Here is a 22218-nt window from a genome sequence, read left to right as displayed (position 1 = left end):
CATTAAAAAACCCAACCACCATGACTTCTTTAGGTTTGGGCTCAAAGACTCATAAAACCTGTGATTTTAGAGCAGAGGATCTTCATTTGCAATGAGAGAGCATGGCATGCCATTCTGATGCAGGGCTGTTCTGCTCAATATCTTCCTACAAGAGCCCTGGCTTCTAAACTGCAATTTACGACAGAGCTGAAGGTTATAAGCTATTGAAATGGACCGTGTGGTGCAAGAAAAGTTGACTTTCAGGAGTCTAAGCAGCTGAAGAAAGGGGATTAAAAGACTGCACAGCTAGTATTCTTCACCATCCAACTGTCTTTCTCTCACTCTCTCACACACACACACACACACACACACGTGTACATGCACAGGCACGCACAGCACGATTCAGGTGTATCTGTTCAAACCACAGACCCTCCTCCACACACACTCAGGCCTGAAAGTAGCAATACCAGCAGTACTATATTATTACTCATCAGCGTAATGGACGCCTGCTGTATGCTAGCCTCTCACAGCTGAAATCTGAAATAAATTTAACTTCATAGCCACTGATGGAAGTCAAGCCAAGTGCCTCATACCACGGGCCGTGAAGGTAGCGCCTCGTTTGGGATTTGAACCTCAAACCCGCAGGCTCGATGTATGGCCGACTGCTCACTAAACAGCGAGGTGCACTTTCGGGGCGGGTCCCGCCTCTGGGCTTTTGTTTGGGATAAGCAAGTTTGGGTTCTGGCACGAGGAGGCCCCCCCTCCCCCCCGCTGACAGGCACCTGGAGTGAGGCGGGGGCCGCTTTCGCGGAAAGGCCGCGTTTCCAGGAACCGGCCCGGAGAAAGGAGCCCTGTTGTGGAGCGGTACGGTGAGCAGCGGTGTGCGGGGGATCCCAGCACAAGCCCCGCGTGCGCCAAACCACATGTGAGCCGCCGCACATCCAGCCCCCATCCAGCCCCCGACCGCACGTCACAAAGCTCCGCTCGTCTGCTGGGAACCTCACACTCCTGGCCTTCCGCTCACCACACTCCCCTTCCCCACAACTGGGAATACACTGGAAAGTACCGCATAAGCTTTTAGTGAAATAATTTATGTACCATTTAGGATTGAAATGAATAATGATGCATTAAGCAAAAGCCCTAAAACAGCTGCGGGGGATGAATTTTAAAAATGTCTTCAGTTTTGGCGTGTGCTGAGCAAGTGACCTCACCTAACCTTCTTCTTAGGGCTTTTAGTATTTGTAGCCTGGATGGCCACCGTCCCCCCCAACCCCCCTGATATTTGCCCCCACCACCTCCATGACCTGGGAAGGGCAGTCCAAACGACTCAGTTTGAGCCATACCATTACCAGTCCCGCGGTCACTCACAGGGCTGAACGGAAAGCCTTCTGGCCTGGAAAGGACTGAGGTTAGAGAAACACGGTAGAGCAGGCCTCTTCATTCAGAGATATGTGTCCCAGCTGAGCCTGTCCTGCCAGTGTCTCCAGCCTTTACAAGTTCAGGATATTGCACAGGGTAGAAAGGTGATAACTCTGGAAACTTACAGCTGGATTCAATCAAAATCACAAAGTTGTCTTTAGGGATAGTGGCGATAGATTAAAAACACCTTCAATTTTCCTACAGTATAAAGACGATAAGTTATATCAAAACCACTGCCACAGAAAAACAGCACTTTTTCAGACTGAATTACAAATTAAGATGAATTGGCAGATTTGATCGAATCCCAGGACGGCTCTCCATGTGCTGCATCTCCGCGGTGACACTGATGCACCAGCTGGGGAGAGGTTCACACTAAATGTGCCCCCCGTCAGTGATGACTGCCCCCTCATGCTGCAGCAGATCGTCCTGTAACAAGCTCTTGCCCCTGCAGGGTACAGCCTAACCCACAGAGATGCCAGCCTGCATGTACGCACGTGCGTGCCCTGCACTGAAACAAACTAACTTCAGAAACACAGCCATGATGAAACAGTCCAAGCGACACCCATGTCATTTCCTCAGATATTAATGCACGTAACATTTTCTTCTCTTGACGCAATTTAAATGTATGTCATTGCATAGTAAATTCTGAATCGCCTGAGAACAAAAAATCAAAAAATCACAATATCATATCTTGCAGTACCATACTTACAATTGCTACAAAAATCTATTAGTACTGCATCAGAACCGAGCCATGTTTTTTGTTACACACAGCTCAGTATGAACACGCGCCAGGCTAAATGTACAGCGATGCTGAGCAGTAGTCACGTGGGACCTGCGTGCAGATCTGAACAGCAGGCAGCGTTCGGGCTCGGATATTTTCGGCACTTGCGCTGAGGGCGTGAGAAACGTGTGGTGTGTCTCTGGCACTCCTCCTCCTCCTCCTCCTCCTCCTCCTCCTCCTCCTCCTCCTCCTCCTCAGCTCCCTCGGAGGGGTGGGGGCTGGGGGCTGGGGGCGGCGGCTTGGTTATGTAATAAATAAAAAAATGTATTTACCTGCAATTTGTACCGAGCCGTCTTCTCCCAGAAGAATGTTTCCAGCCTTCACATCCCTGCCCAGGCAAAGACAAACAGAGTTTAACGCACAGCTTATGGAAAAGCACACTTAACATACACTGAAATAAAATACATTACATAATACTACACAACCTCATAACATATGGCAAAATGCACACATTATTGCTGCTTTCAGATATTGCCATATATTTATAATAAAAAAAGACACCATTATCAGAACTAATTCTGAAAAACTCACATGTGTAAACACTCTGCAGTGTGCTCTGTTTCCATAAGGCATCAGAGCAGCACGGTGAAGCAGTAAAGGGGGACCAAAACAGACAACACCCCACACACAGGAAAATAAAGAACATTTCCGTCCATGCCACAGCTCAGAATTAAGTTCTCTCATAAAATTCCTGGTTATACAGTGTAAAATGTACACAGGCCACCCACAGAAATCACTGCAATGCACAAGGCCACCCACAGAAATATGGAATCCCAGGTTGCACCCGGTGTGACTGCACCAAAGTGGACTGCTGTGAACACCGAGGGGTTAACTCCAAGCACGACCAGCGGAACGCTTTGAAAGCACAGCCGGCTCTCACCAATCGGCAAAGAGCAGGCGACGCGACGGACGCCCTAAAGGGACTGGCAGGAGGGACGCAGGCGGTGTTATGACTGGAAGATTCCAGCCCACTCATGTTTTAACCGCGCGCAGGTGCCATTTTGGAATGCATGCGCAGCACTATCGTTTGCTCTGTGGATTTTCAGCACCGCGCGGCGTGCCTTTTTGGAGCCTCGCGGTCTCATAAGGGACCGAGAACCCTTCCACCAATCACGGCGAGGGCTGGACAGAAAAAGGCACTGTCCGCCCTGAGGAGGTCTACCTTCAGACAGAGTAAACGCCGGTCGCTTTGCTAGCGATTATACTGCAGCGTCTGATCTTGTTTTACATGACGTGCCTGAAATTTACATGACACGCATGAAATGCCTGAAAGTTCTTATAGCTTTACAGGAGTGAGTTAAAGGTGCCCAAACATACTAACATATGCGCCAGCCTTGCTGTTCGCTGCCAGCCTGTCCGTTCTGGACAGGTAATAAATCGACGTGCCTGAGGATGCTTCTCGCGGCTGCCCCCTTCCGTCAGGCCCTAATCCCTGTTCGCGGAGCCCCTGACCCTGTTTAACATCCCAGGCCTGTCCTCAGTTCATCTCTCTCCGGAAGGTTCTCTAGAATGCGGACTGGCAGCCTCCCCTCAGCTGGGAACAGGGAGGTTAAACTGCAGCATCTCTGGGGGGCAGCAGGGGGACGTACAGGGGGAGCAGACCTGAAGTTTTACGATAATGGACTCAGCGGTGATGTGGGGCGAGGTCACCAGCTCACGAAAAAGGCAGAAGACTTCCCCGACCGCACATAAAAACGTCTCTCATCAACGGGTACAGTCGACCAGGGACAGAGCCATTCACACAAAGCAAACCCGCTGTTAATATTCATATTTAAAGGGCATCAGGGAAATCCAGTGAAAGCACAGAACATTGAACCACTTTTCAAGAGTCACTTTAGCACAAATTTACTTTGTTTCTAGATTTTTAAAGTTCTATGCTTACTGATGTGAAAATAAAATTTTAAAAATTAATGATAAAAAAATTAATATAGCATTTTCTTACGCTTCTTTAGTGTGTGTTTATATATCCCCCACAGAAATAGGTTCACATGAGAACAATGATGTATCTCATTCACCCTAAAACAACAGCAGCTTTGTTCAGCATATCAATCAGAACAGAATATATTCATTTATGGGTACATCTGAAAGAGAGAAGCACAGAAAATATTCTTGCCAAAGAAACGGTTGCATCTAATGCTCTGTACATGTGTACATACATGAAGCTGATGCACGTGGATTTCCTCGTTAATGAACAAAATGTTAAAGAACACGACCAATCAAAACCTCCCGGCAGTTTCAGAAGCCCGGACAAAGGCAAAGAAAATCCCTGTCCATCGAGCAAATAAAGGATTAGCCCTTCTCTCATAATGAGGCACTCAGTACTACACACATCTTCATTTAGGGGCTTGCTTAAAGGTGGAAATAAGCCCTCCTGCCATGAGCCAAATTACTTTGCCGCATTTGCCTGGCTTAAAATATTTGAAACGCCAGCTTATTTTATGGAGGAGGTTTGCTCAGGGAAAAAAAAATGTAATCACCACTTGCTGCACCCAAAGAGTGTTTGAGACTCGACACAATTAAAAGGGCCTTAGAGAGCGCTTGGTAATCCCCCAGAAGAGCCCTGTGTGTGAGGCTTTTGTTGGGGTTCTGACGAGACTGGGGAACGCTCGGAGGGGGGGCGAAAGCTCCCCGCTGATCCCCGACGAGCGCGGCCAGCCGGGACGAGTCCCGCCCACGGCGTCTGGTGACATCACCCCTTTGTCTCTGACCCACGCCCGTCAGCCTCCCGCCGCGGACTGACGTCATACAGTCACGCTGGACTTCCTGTCCCACAGGTCCCCCGATTCTATGCCACTACAGCCAGGCTCAGCGTTCATTTACCTTGAGTATATTCATTCAGACAGAAACAATCAATTCACAATCACAAGCACAATCATGCTTAAAATCACATGTCATCAACAAATCTACAATTATCTTTAAAAAGTTCACTTTTACACACAACAAATTGTTTGTGTGAATGGCACTTTGCTATGACCTAACATAACCTGACATGATTTATAAGTGACAGAAAAATGAATGACAGTAGAGAACAAAAAGGTGAGCTAAGGTTAAAAGTGCTGAAAAGTGCCTGTTCTTCTCACACCTGGCACTGAAGGGGTTAACTTAAGGTGGACAAACCAGTTAAGAGCAGTTGCTAGGCGAATAAACAGAAGCACACATTCGAGAAGTCACATACATTAGATAATACCCGCACGATTTAACACCTAACTTCACCACCCCCCGCCCTCCACCCTGCATTCACGCCAAGGCAGGTCACAGTGTTCCAGGAGCAGACCAGTTATGTAAAACAATCTTCAATAATAGACCAAACTATGAAATATTGAAGGTGCTGCAGAAAAACGCCTTCATTTAATAATTTTATTGGACCTTGAAGGGGGACTCTTGCACAGGAAGAGGGCAGAGTGTGTCAGCAGAGAGGGAATGCACTGCTGTGGCCTTGCTGGGACCACACAGGGCACTAAAGGTAAGGAGCCTCTTTATGCACCAGACTAATGCCTCTCAGTGGACTCAAGGCCCCAGCAGTGCTTTCATTAGCCGTGAGCATTAGCAACACAAACTCTTTGCGGGGACAGGAAGTGACATTGTCTCCTGGAGCGACTGTTGACCCACTGCTGCCCCAAATGCCGCACTCCAGGGTCTCTGACCAATGGAGATTAAAAGGTTTGATTCGGTAGTTTGTGTCATGTGGTTCTGAGGCCACACCCACTCATACGGCTTCCAGTGACCACAGCAAGACACGTTACCGTAGATAAGATTCCGATCAAGGACTCACAACGTGGGCGACCTCCCCGACCACTGCCCCAACGTGGGGGACAAGAAGGGGAGTGACACGCATTCCAACCTCCTTCCAACCACCTTCCAACCTTCCAACCTCCTACCGAAACCTAAAAGAGCACTTATCGCAAATGACCTGCGCCCACTGCTATCAATCACAGCCCGGCTAATCCCATGTAAGAGCGCGGTAATTACCACTAGGACTAAGGTAGCAGCACAAAGTGCTCTCCACAGAACATTCAGAGGAAATCATTCATTTATCCATTAACCTAACTTGCAAGAGAGACCAGCCAAGAACACCATTTTTTTCATCAGTCAATGTATATTTTATACTCAGTTTAAGTGGATCAATGTTCACACAGTTATATATTATTACAAATTTAAAATAAAAATAAAAAAGAGAACAGGATTTATTCATGCTCAGAATACAATGCATTATTACAACTAAGGTCCTTTGGTCAAATACAATATTAAGGCTGTACAGTAAACTGTATACACTACTGAAGAACACCAATAATGGCCAGCCAACCCTTACACTATGCTGTTTAGAAAACCAGGAAGCGTGAAGTTTAGTTTGGGCGCGTCAGTAAACAGCGTTCTGAATTGTGTTTACGCAGGGATGTTGCTCTTTTCTATGGGGGCAGAGCGTTTTGGCCTTGTAGTAAAAGCAAAGTAAATGAGGGAGTGCCAGCTTTACCAGGGCACTCTGAGGCCCAAAAAATGGCTCTTTAGTGCAAACCAAAAGGCATGAAATGCCCAAGTGTAGCAGAAAGCAGATTAGCATGGGAACACACATCCCTGAGGAAAGCAGCAGGGGTAAATTTGGTTCCCCTGGCTGGAAACCTCGGCCTTTAGCTGAGCGCGCTAACAGTAAAAGGCTGCGGGTTCAATTCCCAGGTGGGGTACTGCCATTGTATCTCTTGGTCAGCGTGCGGCGAGGCCCGTGCTTTGAAACATACACCGCAGTGCCAGGATTCAGCACTGCTGTTCACTCTGCCAAATGCGGTGATGATATTTCAGCGGCTACATCGCGCTTTAAGCCGAAATGACCTTTGACCTCTGGCGTCGGGGGAGCCTGGCCCGATCCGCGCGCTCAGGCAGCCGCCCGCCGCCTCCCTGGAAAGCGTCGGGTTTCGTTTCCACGGCGGTGGCCCCGCAGGGGAGCGGGCGGCCTTCTGCGCCACAGCTGCGGTCGCGCGGCTCAACGCGGCGCAGCTGCGGTCGTTCGCGCTCCGCTCGCGCGCGGTACGCGGTGGGAGAAACCTGTCCGGGGCGGGGAGTCCCGCTCTCGGCCGCGGGAGGCCTCCCTGCGCCCGCTGCCTGTAATTCCCACCAGGAACCTTTCCCAAAAGTAACAAGCTGCTAAACGGCGTCGAAACGAATCGCCCGCTTACTGCGAGCAGCCCTCCGAGGCCGTGTTCTCTTAAACATGGATGCCTGACCAACCCAGAAATAATCTTCCTTTTTATTAATGGACTCACTGTTAAACAAGCTTAGTCATCAGGCAAAACAGGCTTTTATTTTCTCCGATGCGCTCCAACTGCTTTCAGAAAGAGGCTATGCTTTCCTCCATTGATTTGTTCGACAGTCCTGCAGGCAGACGGAATTACAATGTAAACATAAAGACTGTCGTTCCAGAAATGAAACACCTCCCGGTGGAAAAGAAGCCATCGGAGAAAGAACTAGGCTAATGCAAGTCTGTGAAAGATGCACCTGTGCTAGCTTTCAAATGCGTATTTGTAGCAACCTCAATCAACCAAAAGATTTATTTTAAAAAACAGGTCTAAAACTTTAAGGACATTAGTTTAACCATTATTTTTGTAGGACTTGCGATTCTAGTAGTTATGATTCAGTCTGCTTTATCTCTGTGACTACCTAATATATACAGTGATCTAAACGAATGGAGTGATATCATTATATAAACATTTTAAAAAGCCCATGCTTTAAAACTGAGGATTGAGCCTGAGGATCAACCCACTCCAAGGATCTGTGCCTTCACGATTAGCTGGGTCTGACAGAATCCTATGCAGTGAAATAACTGAAATTTTCCCGGCAACACCTGTATGACGATAACTACTTAGGTTTCTGATATTCTATTACTGCCACTCCGTACAAGCAGGCATATTTGATAACTGTAAAGGCCAGGAGCTTACATTCCATCCATTTTGAATTTCAGGAATAGGCTAATTACATCACCACTCCATCAGGAGGTGCCAGAACCATAGCGACTGTGCACTGCACAGAGATAGCATTAAAAATAATAAATCCACTCATTCATTTTACTGAATGAGATACCATAGAACCCACAGCACACACATGAGTCACACTTCAGTAAACTGGGACAGATGATCACATTAAACACATTAAACGAAGCGATACAGACTGGCAAAACCCCTTAACCACAGTTATCAAAGATGAGCGATACCAGGTAGACTCACTGTACATTTCTTACAGTCCAACAAGGCATGGTCTGCACCAGTCATGTGACTTTGTCCTTTTTTAAAATGTGACACAGGCTCAGGACGAACACTGAAACGCACGTGTCAGATAAGCTCTTCCTTTACTGCTCTGGACAGAGGGGTGCAAGCAGAGCAGCAGAACAGCACGCCTCAATCTGCAGCGTTCTGCAACATCAACGAAAAGGTTGGTCGGGGGTCAGCTGTGCGGTAAAACGCAAGCAAACACAGGCATCTCCCAAGCTAATGAATAATTCACTGGACTCAATATAGCAGCCTAGCTAAGCCGAAAAAACACTCGTGAACACACAATATTCTCAAATGCTCACGCTTGCACGCAAACACACGTGCTCACACACACACACACAGCCACACAGGCAGGCACACGCACGCATGCACATACACACATCAGCTTGTCCTAATCCATGTTATCTAACCACCAGGCATTACATGGTGGTATGATGGATCCAGTCAAGGCCTTTAATGCGCAGTTTCAGTCAAGCTTGACAGGCCCCAATGCATTCTGGGAGGAGCTTCATTCTTCACATCCGAGCTCATAACGTTATCAGACAAAATGAACACGGCTGCTTCAGGGCCCTTTACATCCAAGGCACAGACAAATGGAGTTCTCCCACTGTCGTCCGTCCATGACAGCACCTCCGTTCTGCAGGTCCACAATAATCATTTCACATTTACATTATTGGCATTTAGCAAACGCTTTCATCCAGAGCGACTTAAACAGCTTAACATTCTTTTTACGTACAATCCATTTATGCAGCTGGATAATTACTGGAGCGGCTCAGGTTCAGTGCCTTGCTGAAGGGCACAACGGCAGTGCCCCACCCCGTGAACCGAGCCCACAATCTTGGAGCTGCAAGCCCCGCTCCCTAACCATTATGCAAAGCTGGAGAGGGAAGCGAAATGGGCTCAAACAGACACTAAAGAGCTGAATGAGGAAAGGTGTCTCTGTGAAACCAAAGCAGGGCTGTCCAAGCCTGTAGCCTCTCACTCCAACCCTGACAAAGCACACCTCATTCAAAAGCTAGAGATCTGCTTGAACTTCTGACCAGTGGAATCAGGTGTGCCAAATTAGGGTTAAAATGAAAACCTAGAGGACGGCAGACCTCCAGGAACAGGGCTGGGCAGCCCTGAACTAAAGCCTGCGGACGCTGCAGCCCTGCAGGATCTGTGGGCGGAGGCCCTGAGGCAGGACCGGCCCTGTGACGCCCCGCCTCTCGGCTGGCCCCGCCCCTCTGAGTGAGCAGGCCGCAGTCCCGCTTCCTCCTCAGCCCCGACCGAGCGGCCAGCACCGCGTCCCTCCCCGTCACGGAGCTTCCTCCTCCCACATTTAGCAAAGTGACAGCGCGTCCTATAAAAGGCACTCTGCTGCAGACGGGCTGGCTCGCGCTCAATTCGATGCCTTTTATCTGCTGCAGATAAAGAGTCTTCCTCCTGCAGACAAGATGGCCTCCGGAGCAGGGATCAGACAGGCGGCAGGATGGGGGCATTTCAGAGCCCCTAGGAAAGGACAGTGTGTCACAGACTGTGCTCAGAATGTTTAAAAACTCACATGTCAATGAATGGCCTCATAAGAGGCCAATGCCATTAAGTGTGATTCTGCTTATACCAACTCAAACACTAACCATTACAGTCTTACCAAGGACCGCGCACCAGAACAGTTAAGAGCCATTGTCTAGGTTGTTCTTGGAATGGCCAATATAAACTTTCTCTAGGTTTGTTTTAAAAATATATATAAAAGTCTCATTTTATTTCCATTCATAAATTTATGACAAATTCACCCCTGTGAATTTTAAAGCATGCCTCTCCATATAGGGTGTCGTTATGCCGTGTGTGGCAAACTCGGCACCCAAAACAAGCACAAGCCTGGATGATTTAACAATTCCTCACGATGAGACAGGAAATGATAAAACATGAGGTATGGCCACGTACCGCCCGGCTGCAGTACTGTTATGCCTTTAAATCTGCCGGTGGCAATAAAACACGCGCTCCTCTCCTGGGACCCGTCTGCTTCACTGCTTCAGCTGGTCACATGCGCATACCAGGAGCGCTCCGTCTTATGCCATCACATCTTCGGTCACGTGTTCGGTTAAAGCAATCACTGCAGCAAATCAGCCAATCAGACGGCAGGAGCGGGCATTAGCCCCAGCTGAGATGATAATTGAAATGAGGGGGCTTCCTCGTGCCGGGTGCGAGCATGCCGCATTTAAGACAGCATCATCTCTCAAAGCCTCGGGCAACTTCCACACGGAAAGAGGCGGAAACAAGACGCGCGCTTCCTCAGGAGACACAACGGGATGCTAACGCAGGCACTTTTATACCCAGAACTCGCGGGCGCTCCCGCGAGACCTCAAACCATCAATCAATCAATCAAATTTTATTTATATAGCGTATTTTACAACAGTTGTCACAATACGCTTTACAGACAGCCCTAGCCTAAACCCCCACAGGAGCAAGCCTAAGGCAACAGTGGCAAGGAAAAACTCCCTGTGGCAGATGGGGAGAAACCTTGGAAGGAACCAGGCTCAAGGGGGAAACCCATCCTCCTCTGGTCGGCTCAGGGTGCCGACTGGTGACCAGCATGTCAGCCAGTTTATGCAGAAGATATGATAAGTGATGTGGCTCAGATGATGGGTGGGGCCAGGTGGCGGTGATGGGGAACAGCAGGTGGCGGCAGATGTGGGCAGGGTGGAGGCAATGACGAAGGAGGGGCTGGACCGCAGAGGTGGGGGAGACCAGACGACTCTCGAAGCACTCTCGAGGGTTGGGGCAAGAGCCCCGCCGGCAGCGTGGGGAAGAGGGTGGAAACAGCAGTTAAGGGATTTGCAATATACCAGACAGTGAGTAAGTGCCAGTGCTATGTATTGTGGGACGCCGCCAGGAGTAGAATATGGCTGCATATCTACTAGGACAGGGATGGAGAGCCCATGCAGTCATGAGGGGTAGACAACCATACCCGCCTATCAAGAGCCAGCCCATGTAAAGTCGGGTCACAGCTGATTGACAGGTGACAGTAAGGAAAGGATTGCCACCTAGAAGGCTCTATGACTACAGGCTTCTCGCACCCTGTCTCCAGACTATAACTGATTGTAAGCTTGAGCATAGAGGTGCGTTTTTAATCTAGATTTAAATATTGAGACTGTGTCTGACTCCTTTATAAATAATGGAAGCTGGTTCCACAGTAGTGGGGCCCTGTAGGAGAAAGCCCTACCACCTTTAAGGTTCTTGGAAATTCTTGGGACTACCAAGTAGCCTGCGTCTTGAGATCGGAGTGACCTTGTGGGCTTATAAGGTAGGAGCAGGTTCGATATGTACACAGGTGCACGTCCATGCAGAGCTTTAAAAGTCAGGAGCAAAACCTTGAAGTCTATCCTATACTTAATGGGTAGCCAGTGAAGCGACGCTAGTACTGGTGTAATGTGCTCATACTTCTTAGTTCTGCTCAGGATACGAGCAGCTGCATTCTGCACAAGCTGGAGACTCTTTAACGAGTTATTAGGGCAGCCAGAAAGCAGGGCGTTACAGTAGTCTAACCTAGACGTAACAAATGCATGGAAACGAGCCGCGAGTAACCAGCTTTCTGACACCGTGCTACTGATTTTTCCCCCTTTTTTATTTCCCTAATAAAGAAAGCTCACGTGCATTTTTTTCCACCAGGATAAGTGGTGCGCAGCACTAACCAACAGAACAGGTTCAGCTGGCGAAGCATGTAATTATGAACGACGAAGACAGAAATACCGCCAAGGCGGCAGAACCCCAGCGCTACAGCCTATTTACCGCCAAGCCTCCCACATCGCCTGAGACAGCAGAGCTGGGGACAGGCCTGTGAGCAGCCCAGGTCATGAGGGTCGGTGTTCCTCCCCCCCACTTCAATCCCCCACCCCTTTCCTCAGGGAGCCTCTAATGAAATCCCACATCCTATGATCTGTGATCCCATGATCCTTTGCTCTCAATGAGGCAGGAGACTGCCGCAGCGCTGAATTTAAGGAACAGGGCTGATATCAACCCACCGCGCCATAGCGCACTGGAGAGTACATAATACAACGGAAAAGCGAGACTCATTCCTGTCCCACTCGCTTCACTTCATGCTGGAGACTAATTTTATAGCTTGGTTTAGGTTCTGACATTTCATCCAGGTTATGCACAACATTTACACTTGCTGTATTGGCTCTTGGGGCGTTATTAATGTGGTGAGCCAAGCCTGTCATCCTTGCCCCTGGGTCCTGTTGCGGGAAAGAGCTGGTATCCGTGCAGAATTCTGCAGCGCTGACATCATCGTGGGAGAGAGAGTGGAGCCTTGGTTGATGGGAAGGAGAGGCTGTTTCCAGGGTGGAGGGGGCTGGTTAACCATGTGACCACACAGGAGACCTGCAGGGCCCCATTAGACCCTGTACAGGTTACAGCTTGGGGAAATACAGTATGCCCCTTTCTCTGCTATATGGCCTTCACCTACACGGATTTCAATACACATGCAATAAAGCTATCGAGCATTCAAAATCCAAGTTCAAACAAAGGTTTCTATCAATATGTATTGATATTATTTATATAAATTTTAAAAAAAATAAATGTATAAAAATAGATGCCTATCAATCTTGTGGCCCCTCAGAATCCGTATGCCTTTGTCTGCCTGTCTAGGCAGTATCACTATCATCTCTGAACTTGCCCTCTCTCGATCCTTCTTTCCATATAAAGGATACTCCCATGGCGAGTACTGACACAGAGCTGCTGATGCAGCAAATCAACGGGACTGCATGCTGGGATGCGTACGAAGACAGACATTCCTCCGATGCAGCAGCTCTTTAGAGGCCAGTTACGGTAAAGCAGGGGCCTCCTGACTGACCGTGAGGAGGAACCCGGGGTGTCTTAAACTCAATCTGACGTGCTCGGACGCTGGCTTCTCGGCTGCGGTTCTGACTCACTTCTGAGCAGGAGAGACGTGTCACCAGGGAGCTGGCGGACGACACGCACGGCCCTCTCCCCGGGGTCTGCAGACACACCCAGGGAGGGGAGTCAGTGGTGATGAGCGCTTCCCAAAGCGGGAGACGCTCCGACCGCATCCGACCGCATCCGACCGCAAGCCTCCGCGGTCTGCTGCGGTCCAAGAGGCGCGGGCGCGGTCGGGAAAGCCCTGGGGTCCCGTCAGCTGTGCGGGCCATTGTCTGCCTGTCTCAAGGCAGGGCACACACATACACCGAAATTCACAGCCCCCACTTCAGCCCTACAGCCGGCATACTGGCCCCTCAGAGAGCAGGAACACTACTCTAAGCACCTAGCATAACGCCCTGGCTCTAAGCACCGGGGTGTACGATTTTATTACAAGAAAGAGGAAACGTGTATTATGCATTATAGCTCTGAAACCGGTCTCAGATTCCCTGGAAAAACAAATCAAATGTTCCAGTTATCTTGTTGCTTCCCGGCTCTAAAATCACCACTTGATTATTACAGATTGTGCAAAGGTTGTGTGTGCTCATGCATGCTTAATGATGCAGAAACAGCCAGGTGTGTCTCTGACTTGTCAGGATTCAGCGTATTATGACATGACAGCGTCACTAGCTCTACTTCTGAATGAAGATTCACGAGGCCCACAAAACTGGTAATGAAATAAACGGCACAAGCAGCATTGTCATCATAAATAGGGCAGTCCTTTGCCCTGGCGCTCCGTGGCCTGATCATCTTACACCTCCTCCTCCTCCTCCTCCTCCTCCCCTGCCCTGGAGTTCCGTAGCCTCATCGCATTGCATCTCCTTCGCCCTGGCACTCAATGGCACTCATCGACAAACATTTCTTCCTCCTCCTTCACCCTGGTATTCCGCTCCTCATCGCTTTACCGCTCCTCCATCGCTCTGGCGTTCTGCAGCCTCAGTGCATTACGTCGCCGCCTCCTCCTCCTCCACCTCCTCTGCTTCCTGTCTCCTGCTCGTAGAAGGCCAGAGCCTCCTGGCACTCGCGCGGCGTCGGTGCGGCCGCGCCACCTGATGTTTTATCGGGGCCGTAAATCGTCTTCCGAGGCGCTCGTCTCATTTCGTACGCCGGCGTGCCCGGGTGCCGTGACAACCGGACGGCGGAGGTCGGCGGGTAAGGACGCGCGGCGTCGGGAACGCGGGCCTGCCAATCAGGCGGCAGGCTCAGACGAGGCCGTGATGGACGGTTCTCCTGCACCGCACCGTAATCAGCGCTGCTTAATTATCGGACTCCAGACCCGTCGTACCTCCCGCATCAGAACCTCTCTGAGCCGTGATTTATCTCCACTGTACATCTCGCACAGGGCTCTCTAACGACACCCCCCTCCCCTCTGTAAAGGGGGGTCTGCCCCCCCCATGGTAAGGCCAAGCCAGCGCCTGTCAGAGGTGCAGAGATTTACCTGCGTCCTCATGTCTCCTTGCGCTCGGCTCGTGGAAGAGGGGGGGAGGGAGACCCTCCATAGCCTTAGACTAAAGAGAAAAAAAAAATCTGTCCAGAAGGCCCTTTCCATTATCTACAGATTGGCTAGGTGAATCAATTTCGAAATAAAAATAAATAAAATTCTGTATTTTAAAGAGCCTGAAGTTTCTATTAATATTTAAACTGTTTTTTTTTTTTTAGCAGTACACCTTCCCAAATATCGCTTTTGAATTCAGATAGATGCCTGCACTCATGACACTCAACGGGAAACAGCTTCTTACAAAAATGAATTAGTGCACAAAAAAGACCTTTTCGAAAGAACTTCTTGTGCTGTGTTTAAACTACAGGTGCAGAAGACAACTGAAAATAATTGGCTCAGAAGAACACATATGTCTGCTCTTTTGCTGCTGAGTTCAGGAATCTGTGGAATGCTGTGTTTTCAGATAAAATGGGCCTCACCTGCCCGGTTTCACAACACAAGCCTGCAAAGCATGAAAGGGTTCTCATAAGGACTACAGAAGCTACATGAGAATATTTAAGGGCCTACCAATTAAAATAATCGAATACATAGCCAACCCCGTCTCCCCAGACACATACTATTTGTTCTGAGGTCGCATGCAAGCCAAAAAATCATCTTAAAATTTCAAACAGTCAACTACACAACTTATTACTATGGCCCCAATGAAGACTATTTAGGCTAATAAGGAAATTGCATGATAACTCTTAAAAGGCAATCAAAGGTTTTATGTCCTTTCTATAGGTATACTGCCATAATAGCACACACCAGCGTGCACAGTAGGGACCGCCCAAAGGTGATGAATAATGTATTAATCTTCAGCAGCTGGCCACAGGGATCATAGAGCTGAGGGTCATCAGGGTTTCTTTAGTGTCTATGCACAGACGGCTTGCCTCACACTCTCTTACTGTATGTGGGTGGCAATGAAAATGCGGCAGAGGCAACTCTAGAAAAATCACTCTTTCGTTCGCCTTACTGTTCTTGCTTAGAATTATTACTGAAAAGTCCCTGGAACAATTTAACCGGTGTTGGAGAACTGCGCCCAGGAACAACTTGGAAATAGGCATTTGATAGAGACCATGTGGTGTTGTCCACATGGCAACTGACTCTCAAACCCATATGTGAATCCCCCCCTGCATGCCCAGTGGTTAGACCCCCCTGCACGGCCCTTCCAGTGGTCCCATTTCTATCTGTATCCCTCTGCAGTTCCCCAGTCAGAATTAAGTGAAAAGGTACATAAGGAGGGTGGACTGTCTGCTCTACTTTAAAAAAGAAAAAAGGCAACAGGTTACAAAGTACCAGGCATCAAAACATGCTGAAAAGTAAGAATCAGATCTACAAGCTAACTATAAAATGCTGGCGTTGGGGTACTAGCCAGCTCTGGGGTTAGAACCATACAGCGCTGGTGCTGGGGTGCTAGCCCGCTCGGGGGTTAGAACCATAAAGCACTGGTGCTGGGGTGCTAGCCCGCTCGGGGGTTAGAACCATAAAGCACTGGTGCTGGGGTGCTAGCCCGATCTGGGGTTAGAACCATACAGCGCTGGTGCTGGGGTGCTAGCCCGCTCTGGGGTTAGAACCATACAGCGCTGGTGCTGGGGTGCTAGCCCGATCTGAGGTTAGAACCATACAGCGCTGGTGCTGGGGTGCTAGCCCGATCTGGGGTTAGAACCATACAGCGCTGGTGCTGGGGTGCTAGCCCGATCTGGGGTTAGAACCATACAGCGCTGGTGCTGGGGTGCTAGCCTGCAGAAGAACGGCTCACCTGTGAATCTGTCCGTTCTTGTGCAGGTACTCCAGCCCCTCCAGGACCTCCCTCAGCATGGTGGCGATGCTGGCCTCATCCAGGACCCCCGTCTTGTGCTCCCCCCGGGAGATGATGTGCTTGATGACGTCCAGGACAGAGCCTGACAGAGGCGGGGGGGGTCAAAACATAACGCATCTCAACCGCTTCATTTACACAACTAATATCCTTAACGCTGACGGTTTGGTCCAGTCAGTTAGGGATTTGTCAATGATTTGGATGGTGATGTTTTATGCTTTATGATTGCGGTCATATAAAATCAGGCTGCTTCTTTTTCTAGGCAAGATATAAAACGCAAGTAGCTGGCTGCAAATAAATATAAATTACAGGACAATGGCGGGTATATATATATATATGTAATATTTACAATAATTTATGGAGGTGCTGGATCCTGGAATTCCCCAAAAAATGTTGAACAGACATGTCAAAATTTGGCAGTAGCATTACGTTCATTAGAATTCCAGAATTAAGAGAAACGTTCAATCATCACGTCGTGGACATTATAGGAATCTCATGAAAAATACAACCTCCAAGCGTATTAAGCCAGTACAATATGTTTAATGAAACAACTGTAAACTCTAAAAGCCAAAATAACAGGAGATAACAACATATGATAATAACATATTCATCAAGGCTGCTGGTCCTTCTTAAATTATTAATGGACTGCTTAAAGAATGAAAACAATCTTCACACTGCGGAATTTTCCAAGGTCTCTGGCTTCAGCCTGGCACAGCTCTGGGCAGCAGAGACAGGGCACAGTGCCAGCCAGGGCAGGGATACGGACTCCTTATCAGCACCAGCACTTGGAGACGTGCACCTTCAGCAGATAATAGAGGTGTTTCATACGGCAGCTCTATCCCCCACCCCCTCCCCTACCCCCCCGCAGCCACGGAGGCCGAAGTGACCGCAAGGCTGTGGTTATGACTCAAATACTGGGGGAGGTGGTGGGGGGGGGGGCGAGTGGTGTGACTGCACCACGGGCTGCTGACATCGCCAAAGTTTAGAACATTCATTTGAGAGGGTGCTCCGCACAGAATGAAGTGAGTGTGAGATCTAACGGCATTCTCTCAGCTGCCAACTGCAGCGAAGGTGTGACATTTCAGTTTGACTGGGGGGCTGCTGTTTGGATGGGGGGGTTGCAGTAATACGCTACCTGAATGTAGTGTTACAGTACAACCACACCCTCAAACACTGACCCAGAGGCCCAATGACAATGTGCTCACAAAATTCTCAAAACATTTATGTTGAAGCACGATCGCTATTTTAAGGCTATAATCCCAAAAGGAGCCATTGAAAAGCAGTGACAAACGTCTATAAGACGTATTTAAAAAATCCTGAAACCTTTTTCTAGTTACACATTTTCTTGACCGCAGGAAATGGCATAGCCAGCGTTATCATTAAAAAAGATTGCTAACACTAAACTGCAAACTACTGCACACAAATTGGACATAAGGCAAATACAACCTGGCAATAGTTCTGAAAACTAAGAACCAGAGCCAAGTTCAAAGAAAAAAAAATATTTTTCATCTAAACCAACAGGGATTTATGCAGCTTTATAAATGCCTCCTCTGTGTTGTGTTCACTTCACAGAAGTTACAAGGTGAGATTAGCAGCAGATAAAGAGACAAAGTGCAAAAACAAAAACCAAATTGTTAGATGGTTTGTATTATATTCTGGCCTTTCCTATGTCAATCAATCCCGATACCTCTGAAACGCAATGAGTAACGAGTCATAAATGTGTAAGTAGAGCACTTCATGCAACAGGGAAAATGGTCTTTCTTCCTTAAAAAAAGCCAATGTACAAATAGCAAGATGGTGTTCTGAAAAGTGATTTGTTTTATTAGTGATACCACTTATTCAGAATACATATTTATGAACATCCTTCCTAGAAATATACACACACACACACACACACTTTTATCTGCTGCTTATAACAAACAAGACGTTTATCCTACCACTGTAATCCTTCATGGCCACCAGTTTGCACGCGTTACCATGAGCTTTATCTCACGCTTCCTTATCAGAACATTTCTCTGACAAAGAGACTTCCTTCTTTCAGGTGTGGAGTATTAGAAGAAGACTGTGGCTGACCACATGCGTCCATTCCACCTGGTGAAGGGAAAGCAGATTACCCCAAAACCGCGAGGGGCAGAGAGGACGCAGTCAGACAGCCCCCCATCTCACCATTCTGAAACCCGGCCTTGAAATCCCATTAGCAGGCTGCTGTGCTGGCATGCTTCTCCGGGGACTCATCCGTGGTTAGCGTGCGATACGATAAAGGCTAATATAACGCAGGCCTGAAATCTAATCCTCACCCTGCCGCTGGCATGTTATCGCAGGCCGAGATCAGGTCAGGGGCCTGGACCACAGCGGCGGAAGGAGCACTTGCGTGGGGCATGGACCGAGGTATGCATATGGCAGTTTATAACAGGCTTACGACGTGCTTATGGTGCGCTTATGATGGCTGTACTTCTGCCATAATCATATACATATATTGCGATGCTACAGATTTCAACCCAGGCCTTGGGGACCAGCGTACTGGTGAGGTGTTTCTCCATAGTTTTGGTATCTGTCCCAGCTCTGGAAGGATGGGTCGCCCCTCTGGGAAATAGGATTCCAGTACAGCTGCCCGGTGGAAAAGCGATGGGTCCAAATCCAGCCATGCACAGCTGCTGCTGTCTGGACAGCCATGCTGCTTAGAGCAGGCTTCTGCATTACGCTCACAGCAACTTCCTGTCAGCACACGTCACACACGCCAAGGCCACAGGGCTGAAACAGGGACCTCGGTCACACTAAATTTAAGACCGCCTACGATCATTCGCTCTCAAAGAGAACAGAGAATGGATTGAGAGATACCCAGTTGAAATAAGGGTGGTGAAAATTTCTGTTAATGTACAAAATCGTTGCATAAATGACACAAAGTTAAATATATGAAAACCAGACGCGTTGATAGACTGTAGGAATTCAGGTCCTCCATTTGCATGTTTGCCTCTATTGGGTCTCACTGCAAACGAAGGCTCATTAAGCTCTTTGTGTGTGCACCTTTTTGAATGAGCATCACTTCGGCTAACCTCCTCTGCAATGGTAGCAAAAACATGCTATGAAGCTCTGCCCACTGTCCCGGTTAAATGGACTAGAGGGCTTCTCATGCAAAGCAAAGTAGTTAACTAGTCAGTTAAATTGGTGCAATATTGGGGTGGGTGATGTCACACATAACTACATGGAGCCCTAGAGAGGCCATGAAATTAAGGGAAGATTATGCCCTGCTTTGCTTCAACGGTGCAGATGAACAGTTACCGATAAGGGTGTGCCATCAAAGAGCTCGGCATAATGAGTGAATTCGTTAAGGTCTCTCAGAGGACGGCCAGGAGCACAGAGCAGAGAGCCGTCCCAGCGGGGTTTGGGGTGCAGACAGGGAAGCACCGGGGTGGCGCCAGACTCCAAAAAAACAGGCAGGAGTGCCCTGAGGGATAGCGGGAACAGCAATAGAGAGAGAGAGAGAGAGAGAGATGGGAGAGAGGGGCTGTCACTTACCACCACTGAGCAGCTTCATCACCAGCCACAGCTCATCCTTCACCACAAAGGAGGTGTAGTAGGACACTATGTTGGGGTGATGGCACTGACTCATGGCCTGGATTTCTTTCTGTAGAGAGAGAGAGAGAGAGAGAGAGTGTCATTTTGTGCCAATTTGTGTTAAATTATATTTAAATGATGATGTGTAATTATGAGTCAGTACTCTTTGTTAATATGAGCTGCTAGTATCCTAATGGTTAATATCATCTGACGCCTCCGATCTAAATCCAAAATGCAAATTGTCATGAAGTCAAATTTAAGCAGGCCAAATGATTTTCTTTACTCAACAGCCTGAAATTAGGTAACCGTTAAAGGTAGGCTATAATTCTATAAAACAAAAAAAACATATTGCACCCAGAGATAAGGACAAAGCACAACAGACTGGAATAGACAGCCCAGTATTGTTTTTGTGAGAGCAATAAAATTGACCAATGATGATAAACTTTCACAGCTACTATTCTTGGTGCAGATTTCCTGATCCTTTTCCTTCATCAACGGCTTTTGACATTAGCCTATTTGAAATGAATGACTTTTGTACACCAGCAGTGAGTAAAATAAATGGCCAACACCAATCAAAATTCTTGTTTCTTATCTTGTATTGCAGGGTGAAGCTAAGAAGGGCCTCAACATTCAGCAGAGATATGGGGCTATAAGAGAAACGTCTCCCACATAACAAACGGGAATATGGGACCGTTTCCTCCCTCTGTCCTTTGAAGCAGACTCTTCTGGGCCACAGCGAAGAACATGTGCGTCAGACTCCTGCAGTGGAGCGATGATGTCACCCAGGCAGAATTACCCAATCTATCTACACCCAATGCAATCCTTCAGTTCTCCAGAGTTCAATAAAAGAAGGCTTTTCCAATTTTCCATTTTCTAATTGAAGTCGCAAGGAGATCAAAGATTTACGTAATCAGGAACTGCCTGTCCAATAGAAAAGGCCATGATTGGGTATACTGAGTCACTGCAAAAAACAGCACATCCACATACTCATAACAGTCATCCTGAGCTAACAAGAAGAAAGGTAGACTTCTTTTGGATCATGTCCAGCGATAGGCCATAGGAAATCTTTTGTTCCGCCTATGACACTGTGAAGATACGATGAAAATAAATCAGTTTTCTGAGGAAGTGGTGCAGGCTGTCCTCACAGGTAAACATTTGAAAAGAACGGGATGAGATCTGGACAGAACACATGCAGGAAGGAAAGAATGGCTCTTTTTGGAAACCAGAAACGTGCCAAAGAAAGAGTCTGCCAATAAAGTTTGGAGATCAACGAAAGGGAGAACTAACAATGAGGCCCTCTATTCCTCAAGCCACTGACCCACAGAAAAATGCCCTCTCTTTTACAACAGGTCACCGGAGGATTTACTCAATCTTAGACTTGGCACTCTCAGAATACCCCACAAGGGTAAACAAGCTACCCGCTGCCATAAAGTCACACCCGAACACAGTCCTGGACCTCTTAGTCTTTACAAGCCAACCAACCAGGCCCTGCCACAACTGAACCACCTTCCCTCACCATCCTGGGAAATAAAACAGAAGAGAAAAATTTGCAGGCATTCCAGACCTGAACAGCCGATAGCTGAAACAGACTGAAACCTCCTTACACCTGACAGTTCATATCAATTTTATGTCTGCTGTCCTGAGGTCAAGCATGGGCATCTAACATATTTCACACCACCACCCAGCAGAGAGAGAGAAATCACGACATGGGGCGACCTTGCAGCTCTTCAAAACTAAAACAAAATCAAAGCAAGACCTTGCAAAAAAAAAACACGGCACAATTCTTTCAACATTCAAAGTCTTATTGGTGGCATAGTGTCTCAAGAATGTCTCAGTTTTGCCAAAATGCAATCACGCTGAAACGGTTGGACAACAGAGACTGTTCCAGCATGAGCAGGGGTTCCAGTCCTGCAGACCCAAGAAGCGAGTTGGCCGTCGGCCTGACTCAGCCACAGGGGCTAAGACCAAGCCATTAATACGGCCTTCAGTCCCCTGGGGTCACCAGCATTCTCCTGTGCTC

At 48.2% G+C, this 22218-nt stretch overlaps 1 protein-coding gene across 1 annotated transcript in view; it reads right to left on the bottom strand.

Moving 5' to 3' along the window:
• LOC135260949 (serine/threonine-protein kinase OSR1-like) overlaps positions 1-22218 on the bottom strand; it is a 70774-nt gene that overhangs the window by 18907 nt on the left and 29649 nt on the right. Inside the window, exons 3-5 of the mRNA XM_064346710.1 lie at positions 20160-20268; positions 16587-16728; positions 2452-2507 (exon numbers count right to left, since the gene is read on the bottom strand). Of these exons, the coding sequence (XP_064202780.1) occupies positions 2452-2507; positions 16587-16728; positions 20160-20268 (307 nt within the window). The remainder of the gene's footprint in view (positions 1-2451; positions 2508-16586; positions 16729-20159; positions 20269-22218) is intronic.

Source organism: Anguilla rostrata, chromosome 8, assembly GCF_018555375.3.
Source record: "Anguilla rostrata isolate EN2019 chromosome 8, ASM1855537v3, whole genome shotgun sequence".
NCBI lineage: Eukaryota > Metazoa > Chordata > Actinopteri > Anguilliformes > Anguillidae > Anguilla > Anguilla rostrata.
This window is presented reverse-complemented; position numbering and strand designations above follow the sequence as displayed.